General features: G+C 45.9%; 1 protein-coding gene across 11 annotated transcripts in view; it reads left to right on the plus strand.

Moving 5' to 3' along the window:
- The window catches only part of DOCK7 (dedicator of cytokinesis 7), a 274,293-nt gene that overhangs the window by 163,704 nt on the left and 96,712 nt on the right, over positions 1-13,877 (plus strand). For 7 of the 11 annotated variants that reach the window (XM_063939203.1, XM_063939205.1, XM_063939210.1 and 4 more), the window contains 2 exons: positions 10,738-10,833; positions 11,204-11,344. In XM_063939203.1, coding sequence (XP_063795273.1) covers positions 10,738-10,833; positions 11,204-11,344 — 237 coding nt within the window. Of the gene's footprint in view, positions 1-8,391; positions 8,479-10,737; positions 10,834-11,203; positions 11,345-13,877 lie in introns of all 11 variants that reach the window. The other 4 variants (XM_063939211.1, XM_063939204.1, XM_063939207.1 and 1 more) reach the window with 1 other exon arrangement.

The following is a 13,877-nucleotide window of genomic DNA, read 5'->3' on the forward strand; positions in this document are numbered from 1 at the left end:
CTCTTGTTTTTTCGATCGCAAAATTGCTGAATTGACAAAGTTTATCCTTGATAGTGAACGCCATCTGAGGATGACATTATCCACTGTAGCCTATAGGCTGCATTCTGCAAAAAGTACCAGGAAAGCGATCCGCTCTTGGAGAATGCGATCACTTTACATTTTCACATCACAGGGACGAGCTCTGATCCCTGAATGGGAGGCAGTCAATTGACCGCCTGTCGCGATCCCGACGCCGGAATCCCGACACCCACTGAAATACCGGCGGTCAGAGTCCCGACCGCCGGCTGGTTACCCCCCCTTGGGTGGTGGCCCACAACACCACCCGGAGGAGAATAGAACTGCTCGCCACCGGGCCCAAAGCATGTCGATCGCAGCGAGCCCGCATCTGTCTCCTGACCGCCGGGATCTCGTACTGATCCCCCCTGAATGTGTTTGATGATACATGCTGGTGGTACATCATTTCTTATTTCTGTGATAATAAATGTAAATGATCTGTGTAAAACCCGATAATAAATGGCCCCTGAATGAGATAAACCCTTTTTTTTTGGGAACCTTTGGTTATCACTATGTGGTATTCTTGTATTCTTGTTTCCTTATTACTGTTGCTTTAAGGGAATCTGGAAGGGAGTGGCTGACGCATGCGCGTGGGGAGTGGCTGACGCCTGTGCGTGGGGAGTGGCTGACGTCTGTGCATGGGAGTAATGTCCTTTGCTCTCTGTAAATACTAATCAGAAGATACCTGTCTGTGTGTTTCACCTCCATCCCCATCTATTCAGTATCATCAAGCCTCTTCACTCGCGCATAATCCGTGTTTCCATATTCACGCGCTGCATTGGCCGCTGTTCAGTTTAACTTCCAACCAGGTCCGCTGCGTCTGTGCCGACTTTCTTCATGGTCCTAATCCCCGATGCGTTCTGCGCCATATACGCAAATAGTTATTATTATACATAACACTTATGTGGAAGAGAGCAGATTGCTGTCCATATACCACACAGCAAAGGCTTCGGAAATGCTTCACGGTCTCTGCACAAAACATTTCTTACGATTTCAGTTTTGGGCACAATTAGGGGGAGATTTATCAAATCATTGAGAGAGATAAAGTACTGACTAATCCGCTTCTAACTCCATTTACAGGCTGTGTTTGAAAAAAATGTCAGACGGTGATTGGTACTTTATCTCTCTCCACTTTCTCTTCCCAAGCGTTAATAAATCTCCCCTTTAGGCACTTAAATAACACTGCCACGTACAAAAGTGCTCCAGAGTTTATCAAGCCTTGATGTATAGATGTATCAAGCCTTTGGGGTCTATTTACTAAGCCTTGGATGGAGATAAAGTACCAGCCAATCAGCTCCTAACTGTCATTTTTCAAACCCATCCTGTGACGTGGCAGTTAGGAGCTGATTGGCTGGAACTTTATCTCAGTCTACGTTATCTTCATCCAAGGCTTAGAGAGAAAGTGGAGGCCACGCAAAGCAACCTATCGCTGCAAATTCTGCGCTCGATAACTGACAGAAGCCGATTAGTTGCTTTGGGCAACTTCTCTACTTTCTCTGGCTGGGTCCACAGGATTATCCACAGGATAACATTGGGATATTGTCGAGCGACAGCGAAAATGGCACCAACACGGTCACGAGCTTTCTGGCCTCCCAGGATGCATCGGGGCCTCCACTATATAGTCCCGCCCACTGACTCAGTCAGATCAGTTTTTTGCTTGGTGCGGCAGGAAGCCGCATGGTCACAGGGCTGCTGTGAATAAAGCAGCCTAAAGCTTTTATTATTTTTTTTTTTATAGACTTACTATATTGTTTTTTTGAGCGACTTCTCTTAACAGCGTCTTAAACGCATATTAGAAAGAGTCGCTCCAACAACTCCCCACCGGGTCGCAACAACGCTTACCTTCGCGGTACAGTGCTGTCTCGACGGGCGTCTGTGTCGGATGTTCTAGCAGGTCCAGCAGACGTAACCAGGCTGTGGCCGGAGCATGGGGAGACGGTGAGTCTATGGACTTCCTCTTACTAGAGGGGTCAGGACACAGCTACACTGATTTGGTGGAGACTGCAAACAGTGTGTTGATGCGCCGAACATCTCGAGTGTGACAGCGCTACGCTCCGGGGAGCATAGGTGCCAGGACTAGGTAGAGGCCGCGATCCTGGGAGTTTAAGACAACAGGGGATTAAGACGCTCTCCTGGCCATCCCTCCTCCGAGTTCATGGCCAGTTCCCGCGTGTCTCTCGTTTCATGAACTGAATGACCTCACTTCCGGCTCAGACGCTACCACGAGGGTACTCGGTCGCAGCTTAGACGCTGCGGTTGTGTACACTGGAGATAAAACCCGCCAGACCGAGTCGCAGGCCTTAGCGTCTGCATACACGTGGAAGTCGCTCAGCGTCCGTGTCCGTTGGTGAGCGTCCGTGTCCGTTATCAGTTACCAAGAGCGGCAGTGTACACCAGTAGCGTCTGAATCCACTCAGCGTCTTACGAGCGTATTTGCTTGGATATGGAAGTGTGGTGAGTCTCCCTGTATCCCGCTCTACGGAGGCAGGGTATACAGTACTAAAAATTCCTTCTACTTTTTAGTATGCATTGTTAAGTTTTAGTACATATTGCATATGAGACCTGTATATTACTGTGTTTTCTGCATGTTATGTTGAAAAAAAGAGCCAGTTAAAACAGAAGTACAATTTTGCTACTTATGTATAAGTTGTTATGGAGGTTGTATTCTCATATGACAATGTCTAATGCTTTAACATGTGACTGACTGCTAGTATGCGTGCTGACTTTTCTGTGTAATTTCAGTCCTGTTCTGACCCTCAAATCAGGTGCACTGTGGTCAGATTGATCTCATCTCTATATACTGACATATAGGGTGTTTTTCAGTCACAAAATTGTGTAGTCAATAACAGATTATTACCATGTCTGTGAGCGGCAGAAGTGATGAGAATTTATCAAGCACTTCTATAGCCCTAACATGCTTATCTTGTAAGTCAGGGGTAATTGATATGAATCAGTTGGTCACTTATGAGGGTTTGTGTGCTTACTGTTTCGCTTTTCAGCGAAGTATAAGACAGGAGTTGGTTCAACCACCAACAGAGCCACCATGGAATATGTTCGCAAAGACTCTGTCTTCTATAGCGGACAAGTTAACTACAGTAGCACCACCTCAGGGGTTAGGTTACACTATGAACCCATACATGCAGGTCCCTTCCTACGTCTTGGTTCCAGTAGCCTCTACAAGCAACCAAGGGACAGGTAAGACTAAGACAGATACGTCTGTGTGGCAGACTACACAAGATGATACATCGGACGATGAGACAATAGATTCGACTCCGTATGATGATCAGTCGCAGAGTTTTAGTTCAGATGATGTAGCTGAACTTATTAATGCTGTGAAAGCTGTTCTCTCGTTGGAAGAGCCAGCCAAGTCAGTGTTAAAATCTAAAGCACCTGTATTTAAACTAACAAAATCAGTGAAAGCTGAATTCCCAGCGTCAGATGAGCTGATGGAAATGATGGATGAGTCTTGGGCAGCGCCCAGTAAAAAGTATAAGATTCCTAAGAGATGGGATTCTTATTATCCATTTCCAGCTGTGGATTGTTCGAAAAGAGAAGTTCCTCCAAAAGTAGATGCACATGTTCTGCGACTCGTGCATAAATCTGCTTTATCACTGTCATCTACCTCACTAAATGATGTCACAGACAGAAGGGTAGATAGCCTTTTGAAAAATATTTTTTCTCTAGTAGGAGCAGTGGTAAGACCTGCTGTGGCTTCGGCCTGGGTAGCAAAGGCAATGGGCGAATGGATAGAGGAACTAGAGAATGACATCCCTTCTCCTACTAGGGAGCAAGAGGATCGTTTTTGCCGGTTAAGACAATCTGCCAAGTATTTGGAAGAAGCAGCAATTGATGTAGGCACAGTTGCTTCTAAAGCTTCAGCCTTGACAGTAGTCGCTCGCAGAGCAGTTTGGCTACGGACCTGGAAGGCAGATGCGGAGTCCAAGAAAGAATTGGAAGCATTGCCTTTTGTCGGTAATATATTATTTGGAAAACCTTTATCGGATATCCTAGAATCAGAGGCTGAATCGAAAAAGGTCAGATTTCCAGCTGCTTATAACCCTAAGTCCAAGGGTTTAAAATTTCGCTCATCTCGCTGGCAAAGCAAAGCAAAAGCTAAAGAGGAGCCTAAGCAACCCCAGTTTAAATCCAGGGGTAGGAAGCAGTGGGCTAGCAAAAAGCCAGCTTCCAAACCTGAACAGAAACCGTCAGCCTGAAGAGACGGGCCTCCGCCTGGAGGATTCCAGGGTTGGGGGCCGACTCCTTCAATTTGCACACATATGGCAACAGTCAACAGCAGATGCCTGGGTGCAGAAGGTAGTATCTCAGGGGTATGGGTTCCCATTCAGGAGGCAGCCTCCTCAAAGATTTTTTTGCACCAGCCCGTCTCGTATAGAGTCGAAGGCCAATGCCCTGCAAGAAGCAGTCCAAAAATTACTGCAGTCAGGTGTGATTGTCCCAGTACCTCCATCACAAAAGGGACAGGGGTATTACTCCAATCTATTTCTAATCCAGAAACCAAATGGGTCATATCGACCAATTCTAAATCTGAAAATGTTGAACAAATACATATGGATCCCGAAGTTCCACATGGAGACGTTACGCTCCATAATGTTGGCTATGGAACCGGGAGACTATATGGTATCTCTGGATGTACGGGATGCTTACCTACATGTGCCTATAGCACTGTCACATCAGTGTTACCTCAGGTTTGCCATCCTCCAGGAACATTTCCAGTTCCAAGCTCTGCCTTTCGGGCTAGCTACAGCACCCAGGGTGTTTACCAAGATCTTGGTGGTTATGGCAGCTTGTCTGCGCAAGCAGGGGATAAGAATATTCCCATACCTCGACGACCTATTAATCTTAGCACAGTCGCAAGATTTACTGTTGAGCAATCTTCAACAGACGATAGTTTGTTTACAGAGACACGGGTGGCTCATAAATTGGGAGAAGTTGTCCCTGAATCCGTCACAGCGGATGGTTCATTTGGGGGCCATATTGGATTCAGACCTACAGAAAGTTCTCTTACCAGAGAAAAAGATAGTCAAGGTGCAGGTCATGGCTCAGGAAGCGTTGCAAGCCCAGACAATGTCAGTCCATGCAGCAATGCGACTGTTGGGTCTGATGGTATCAACCTTCGACATGGTGGAATATGCGCAATTCCACTCCAGACCATTGCAGCACCTTATTCTGACCAAATGGAACGGAAATCATCAGACGATAAAGAAGTAGATGATAAAGATTCCAATAAATGTTAAAAGGTCTCTAGCGTGGTGGCTACAGACAGACCATTTGAACAAGGGGAGACCCTTTTGGATAAAAGAGTGACAAGTCCTGACAACAGATGCAGCCTGCAGGGCTGGGGGGCGGTACTCGGAAGCCTATGGTTCTGGGGATAGTGGACCTCAAGGGAAAGTCGCCTGCCGATAGATCTGTTGGAGATAAGGGCCGTTTACTTGGCTCTAGTTCAGGCAAAGGACAATCTACAAGGAAGACCATTCCAGATCCATTCAGACAATGCGACGGCAGTAGCATACCTCAATCATCAAGGAGGAACTCACAGCAAGAGTCTGATGGAGGAAGTAACTCCCATTCTAAAATGGGCGGAACTCCATCTCCCGGAATTGACAGCAGTATTTGTCCCGGGTGTACTAAATTGGGAAGCGGATTTTCTCAGTCGGCACACCATTCAGGAAACCGAATGGGCACTACACCCAGAAGTGTTTCAGACACTGGTGAACAGATGGGGTCTACCGGAGATAGACCTTATGGCGTCTCGTCTAAACAACAAAGTTCTGAGGTACGGATCAAGAACAAGGGACCCAGGAGCGGTCCTGGAAGACGCACTGTCAGTAGAATGGAGGTTTCAGCTGGCATATCTGTTCCCTCCAATATCTCTGTTACCCAGAGTAGTGAGAAAGATAAAACAGGCAAAAGGAGCAATTATTCTAATAGCTCCAGCTTGGCCAAGAAGGCATTGGTACACTGATCTGTTGAGAATGTCAGTGGAAGCACCGATACTGCTCCCTCAACGTCCAGATCTGTTAATGCAGGGTCCTTGTTATCACAGTCATCTGGATCGCCTATCTTTGACGGCGTGGCTGTTGAAACCTCTATCTTAGAGGCTAAAGGATTTTCGAAACAAGTAATCCAAACCATGCTTAGAGCAAGAAAGCCTTCTTCGGCCCGTGTGTATCATAGAATATGGCAAGCCTATATTCACTGGTGTACTGGAAAAAATTACAATCCGAGATCTTTTAAAGTAGCTAGGATTTTGGATTTCCTTCAGGCAGGATTGGATAAAGGGTTGAAAGTTGCTTCCTTGAGGGTGCAAGTCTCGGCGTTGACTGTATGGTTTCAGCAGAAGATTGCTGATTTACAGGATGTACGTACATTTTTCCAAGGAGTAGTACATATTCAACCTCCTTTTGTTCCTCCTGCAGCTCCCTGGGATTTGAATTTAGTTCTTAAATTTCTCCAGGGTCCTTTGTTTGAACCACTTGAGAGAGCAGATCTTAAGTGGTTAACGGTTAAAGTTCTTTTTTTACTGGCAATGGCGTCAGCCAGAAGAGTGTCATATTTAGGAGCATTATCATGTAAGTCTCCTTTCCTAAGTTTTTTTCCAGACAGAGCAGTTCTCAGAACGAGATCTAGCTATCTTCCAAAGGTGGTATCAAAGTTTCACCTGAATGAAGAAATTGTAGTCCCAGCCTTTCAGATATCGGGACTATCTGCGGGAGAAGCGTCGCTGGATGTGGTCCGGGCTTTAAGAATCTACATAGATCGTACTAGTGCCATCAGGAAAACAGATTCTCTCTTCATCCTCTACGGATTCCATAGGAGAGGTTGGCCTGCTAGTAAACAGACGCTGGCGAGATGGCTCCGAATGGTAATATCAGAAGCTTATTCTTATGCAGATCTCCCTATTTCGGCTAATGTCTCTGCACACTCTACACGTAAGGTAGGTCCTTCTTGGGCAGCACAGCAGGGTGCTTCAGCAGAACAGATATGTAGGGCAGCCACATGGTCTTCCATAAACACATTCATCAGACATTATGCCTTGGATACTTTTGCCTCTCATGACGCAGACTTCGGGTGAAAGGTCCTCCTGTGCAATCAGGAGCGTCCCCACCACTAAAATGGCTTTGGGAATCCCAATGTTATCCTGTGGATAATCCTGTGGACCCAGCCAGAGAAATATACGTTATGGTAAGAACTTACCGTTGATAACGTGATTTCTCTTATGTCCACAGGTATCCACAGGGATCCCACCCTGACGCATCTGATTTGAGGATCTAGACAATCACTAAACCTCTTCCTTATTGTATGGAAGGGTGTGCATGTGTGTTCTTATCACCTGTACAGGTCTCTACCTAATGTTCCTGCCTAAAATCGCTGTGGAAAGAACTGATCTGACTGAGTCAGTGGGCGGGACTATTATAGTGGAGGCCCCAATGCATCCTGGGAGGCCAGAAAGCTTGTGACCGTGTTGGTGCCATTTTCGCTGTCGCTCGACAATATCCCAATGTTATCCTGTGGATACCTGTGGACATAAGAGAAATCACGTTATCAACGGTAAGTTCTTACCATAACATATATTTATCTCTCCCCAAGGAGTTATGCATCTTCCCTTTAACAACAGGTTGGCACAGGTGGCCGCGTCCATGGGGAACTTGGGTTGTGGACCTGCTATAAAACTGATTGATTTGAGCAGTCTTCGTGGACACCCCAGTGCAGAATTTAGTATCGTCTCATAAGACATCAAAGCAGGACCTTTCTGTGTATACAGGACACCCCCCGACTGCAAATTAGTTTCATCACAGCCCAAATTTGGAAGTACAAAGTAAAGTTTCCCTATTCAGAGCTGCCTGTGCCCTTAATAGTCGGAATGGCACCAAATGCAGTTTGTAGACTGTTCATGGTATGGGGAGAAGGAATCCGTAAAAAAAACAGAATCAAAATCTGCTGAAAGGGTAATTTGCCGCCGTAAAGCAAATTAATAACAAAGACAAACCAAAAATTAAATTTCAGATTTATTACTTTATTTGTCCACTCCGTAATAAAGCAAAATAATATAATAACCTCTGCACGCTTCTCTGCATGCGCTTGGGAATCAGAGAGATTTGCTTTGCTTGAACTAACCGTGCCAAAAAACTAATTCAACTTCCAATCAAACTTTTCTTTCCCCTCTTCATGTCCCTCGTGGGTAGCCAGTCTGTTGTTGGAGTTATTGTTCAGGGTTGGTGGCATTTACGGTGCTAAGTTCAGCGATTCCAACGTAGAGTCCGCCGTCAGTCACGTGTAATGTGCTCTCACCCATCACTCGTCTCCGTTTCATAGGCTATGGATCGGGGGAACCGCATGTCCTCTCACGCTGAGACCTCAAGTTTCTTACAAACCTTAACCGGACGATTGCCAACTAAAAAGGTAGATTCATACAAACGGCTGTTTCCAGCTCATGAAGTGCGGCAGTATCCTTTCATCACCCCTCGCTGTGGTTCCCAACCGTGGTGAGAACAGTGACCTGAATACATTGTATATGCAGAGGGGAGTACGGAGGTATAGCCGGTGAGGAACACCGCCTGACCCTGCCCAGATAGCCAATGAAGCATGACTGGTTTGGCGGCAATGTACTGTGGGAGACTGTAAATAGGATACAGGAAAATATGAGCCGAGTAATGACTGATCCGTTACTGACCTCATAGCCAGATAGTCTATGGTAGTCTACACATGAAATGGGGTACAGACAGGCAAAAGAAGGGTGGAAGGATACACCTGGTGGTCTAGAGAGGCCATGGGGGGTGGGGGTGGGGGTTCGTGTCTATAGACAGACAGTTAAAAGATAGACAGTCATTAGTTAGACACCATATGGTCGACAGTCAAAAGTCAGACACCAAAAAAAATTGTGTTTTTTTTTGTTTTTTTTCTGTGTTTCTTTACAACTTTTGCCTCATTTACTATCCATGTCACAAACTGTTACCTTTTAGTAAAGTTGTGGCGAGCGGAGCGACGCCAGACACCGATCCCGAAGTGTGGCGAGCGTTGACGAATTTCACATTTTTTTTGTGTCAGACTCATGCCCCTGTCGGACCTTTGACCGTCGACCATATAGTGTCTGACTAATGACTGTCTATCTTTTAACTGTCTGTGAGCTATACCACACCCTGGGGGGGGGAGTTACAAAGTGAGATTGATACATCTCCCCCAACATTACACATATATATAATACACACTCACATCTAAATAAATAAATGTAACTTTACCAATATGGAAAGACTTGGGGGGATATTCTATCAGCAGCTGTAATTCACCGTTTCTAATTGGATACCCCCTTAACATTCACAAACACCTTATTTATTTATATGGCGCCACAAGGGTTCTGCATCGCCTAACAAAGTACATAAATAAATGAGCCAAACAGGAAAACAGCGACTTACAGAACAAGGCAGTGTAGGACCAGTACATGGTATATAAATATTGCTGCATTAGGGGACAGGACACTGAAATAAGCATATGGGGGGCAGAAACCAAGGGTCTAAGAGAGGGAAATGCACATGAGGAGAGAGGGCCCTGCTCGTGAGAGCTTACATTCTGAAGGGGAGGAGCAGACAGGTGACACAGATGGGGTAGAAGGAGCTATGTAGCAGGGGGTTAGGAAATGGAATAAGCTTCCACTGTATAATTCTTCCCTACTGTGAAATGATTACTGTATTCAGTATTGCTAGATGGCGGAGTATATACAATTGGTCCTCGTATACTGTGACTCAAGTCATTGTGAATAGCCCCTCTCAGCGTGCCATGTGACTTGGCTTAACCGAGCATCCTATTTGCACAAAAGGTCTTATTCGCACTGATAGAACAACCAGGAATGACAAAAGTACATTGCTAGTACACAATGACCACTGGGACGTGTGGTAATCGTACAGCCTATGTGCGTCTCAGATCTACTGAATAAGGGTTCTCCTCCTTTCGCTACGGTCTGTCATCCCTCACCTTTCACGTTATACCAAATCCTGTGCAAATAGTCACATCCTAGCGCCTCTGGTTCACTGAGCGGCTCTTCACTGCGTCTGCAATGCGTCTAGGACGCAGAATTTGCTAGTGTTGGAGCGGCTCAGGAAAGACGCAAAGTATAAGAGGACACATCTGTATATACTAGATACGGGCAAGGTAAAGTTGTGTGTCGTGTTTTTACGCTTTCTTAAGACAGGAACTCCGCAGTGCATGGGGGAAATAATTCCTCCACCCCCATCATAGTCTTCCATCAAATTTTCCCTGCTCTAGTAACCAGCGGAAATTTACAAACCTATATGTGAAAGTTTTTATATTTGCCAGTCTTAGAATTACTTGTCCGGTATTAATGAGACCAATACAGCGCAGATATAGTAAAGATGCGCCAGAAAAAATACAGGTGTATGGCTGCAGCTAGTCGCCAGGGAACGTCACTAGACTCGTTTGTGCGTCCTGCATTTGTCATTGCGCGACACATCCAGCAATCATTGTCTTGCATTGTGCCGCGTCAGTCTTCGGTTCGCACCCGCCATTCATTGCCTCGTATGCTGACGTATGTTTAAGTTGTGCCTGATTTGGTGTTGAGCCTGTGCTGGTGTATGTGGGTGGTTTGTTGGTGTGTGTAGTGGTCACAGTGGTACGTTGTGTAACTCTGGCTCTCCCCTTATTGAGTAGCTCTTCCATGAGGAGCTGGCCTTGCAGTGGGTGGTGTGTAGCGGCATCGTGCGGGAGGCAACCCTTCATCAAGCCTGGTTCTTCTTTGAGCTGATGGTGAGTCCAAGCATCTTTTAATATAACATATGTGCAGCTTGCTACGATTGCTTTTTCCTGCTTGTATGTGTTTTGCAGAATATTATATTGAATTCTCAGAGTTCTTGTAAGCTCGATCCCAAACAGCGCACAATGTGTGTGGTGTTTTTATGTTCTCCCCATCTGTGCATGGGTTTCCACTTGGTGCTCCGGTTTCCCGCTACAATCTAAAAACACACTGGTAGCTGAAAAATTGTAATTGACTTAATATTCTCTATAAAGTGCTGCATGATATAAAATATAAATAAAATGTTAATAAATGTCCCCAGGAAGGTTCCGCGTCATAATGTTTTCGTCTTTTATAACCCTGATAGCTTGTGTTCTCTCGCAGGTGAAAAGCATGGTGCATCATTTATACTTTGCCGACAAGATGGATTCCCCTCGGAAGCACCGATTTCCTGAGCGGTTCATGGATGATATCACAGCTCTAGTTAGCACGATGGCCAATGACATTGTCACTAGATTTCAGAAGGTGGGATATACAGCAGGTGTTGTGGTTCTGCCCATGATGTTATAAATGATATACGCTCAAGATTCATAAGAATGCCAACTTTCTTTTAGCTATGAACTAGTAATGTCTTGGAGATGGGGGTTTGTTGGCTATTAGCTAGTAATGTCTGCCTTTGGGGGTCATTCTGAGTTGTTCGCTCGCTAGCAGATTTTAGCAGCATTGCACACGCTAGGCCGCCGCCCTCTGGGAGTGAATCTTAGCTTAGCAGAATAGCGAACGAAAGATTAGCAGAATTGCGAATAGAAATTTCTTAGCAGTTTCTGAGTAGCTCCAGACTTACTCCTACACTGCGATCAGCTCAGCCCGTTTCGTTCCTGGTTTGACATCACAAACACGCCCTGCGTTCGGCCAGCCACTCCCCCGTTTCTCCAGACACTCCCGCGTTTTTCCCTGACACGCCTGCGTTTTTCCGCACACTCCCAGAAAACGTCCAGTTTTCGCCCAGAAACACCCACTTCCTGTCAATCACACTCCGATCACTTCAACGATGAAAATTCTTTGTTCAGACGTGAGTAAATTTACTAAGTTTTGTGGTAAAATACTTAGCGCATGCGCATTTTAGCTTTAATCGCTCCGTTGCAAAAATCGCCAACGAGCGAACAACTCGGAATGACCCCCAATGTGCAGGTGGGGTTTTGTTGGTTATGAACTAATAATGTCTTCCTTTGTGCAGATGGGGGCCCTCATTCCGAGTTGTTCGCTCGCAAGCTGCTTTTAGCAGCTTTGCACACGCTAAGCCGCCGCCTACTGGGAGTGAATCTTAGCTTATCAAAATTGCGAACGAAAGGTTCTCAAAATTGCGAAAAGACTTCTCTGTGCAGTTTCTGAGTAGCTCGAGACTTACTCTGCCAGTGCGATCAGTTCAGTGCTTGTCGTTCCTGGTTTGACGTCATAAACACACCCAGCGTTCGCCCAGACATTCCCCCGTTTCTCCAGCCACTCCCGCGTTTTTCCCAGAAACTGTAGCGTTTTTTCACACACTCCCATAAAACGGACAGTTTCCGCCCAGAAACACCCACTTCCTGTCAATCACATTACGAACATCAGAACGAATAAAAAACCTTGTAATGCCGTGAGTAAAATACCTAACTGCATAGCAAATTTACTTGGCGCAGTCGCACTGCGGACATTGCGCATGCGCATTAGCGACTAATCGCTCCATTGCGAAAAAAAAATAACGAGCGAACAACTCGGAATGACCCCCGGGGTTTGTTAGCTATGAACTAGTAATGTCTTCCTTTGTGCAGATGGGGTTTGTTAGCTATGAACTAGTAATGTCTTCCTTTGTGAAGATGGGGTTTGTTAGCTATGAACTAGTAATGTCTTCCTTTGTGCAGATGGGGTTTGTTAGCTATGAACTAGTAATGTCTTCCTTTGTGAAGATGGGGTTTGTTAGCTATGAACTAGTAATGTCTTCCTTTGTGCAGATGGGGTTTGTTAGCTATGAACTAGTAATGTCTTCCTTTGTGAAGATGGGGTTTGTTAGCTATGAACTAGTAATATCTTCCTTTGTGCAGATGGGGTTTGTTAGCATTACACACCTATTTAGTGTGCAGCCATTACAAGGTTGCTGTAAGTAATGCATTGGGTCACTTACTGTGTATGTGTGTGTATGTCACGTGTGTTGGTGGGGTTTAGGTGAGACCCTTATGGGCCATCCTCTCCCCTAGTTGCCGAGGCCCTCTACTTTTGGGGAGGGCTGGAGGTTTTTTGTTCCCCAGGGAGAAGCTTTGGTCAACCCTAGGGAGAAAGGGACGACCCCGAGCCGTGAGGCGGAGGGAAGTCTGAAGACCATTCCCCCCTAAGGGGCCTTTTGGCTCCGGGGGTTGGGGATTCAAGGGGTCCCTCTGCGCTTCAGCAAGATCCTTTTTCCCCTCAGTAGGCCTTTTGGCTCTGAGGGGTTGGGGAGTAACGGGGCCCTTCTCCTTTTGGAGAGGGTCCAAAGTCCTACACCCCCAGCACTGTTTTTGCACCGATCACTGGGTGATGAAGCCACGCACCTCGGTTTCAGGGAAAAAAAAATAATTGGGTCACTTACTGATAGGAGGTGTGCTGCAACTTGCATGCAAATACTTTTTTATTTTTGTAATATGGATGTGTATGAAGAAGCCATACGTACAGTGCTGCCCATTACTCCTACCCACCCCTCGTGCTGCTCTATAACTGGTTAGTAGAACAAAGATTGATCCAGCGCAAGTTACGGTCTATGACTTTGACATTGTATAATTCTTGGCATTGGGCCATCTATTCTGTACGTACACTGGAGCGGGTTTCCTGTAATTAGCCAGCAGGACAAGTCTGGCTGTGGGTAGGACCTAAAGACAATGTGGATTTCAGGTGTAGTTGTAGTAGATTAGACCAGAGGTTCTCAAATGTGGTCCTCAAGGCACCCCAACAATCCAGGATTTAGGTATATCCATGGCTCAGGACAGATGGTTAAATCAAATTGACTGAGGTGCTAATTAAGTCACCTGTGGCCAAGCATGGATACATT

Source organism: Pseudophryne corroboree, chromosome 9 (genome assembly GCF_028390025.1).
Source record: "Pseudophryne corroboree isolate aPseCor3 chromosome 9, aPseCor3.hap2, whole genome shotgun sequence".
In the NCBI taxonomy this organism is placed as follows: Eukaryota; Metazoa; Chordata; class Amphibia; order Anura; family Myobatrachidae; genus Pseudophryne; species Pseudophryne corroboree.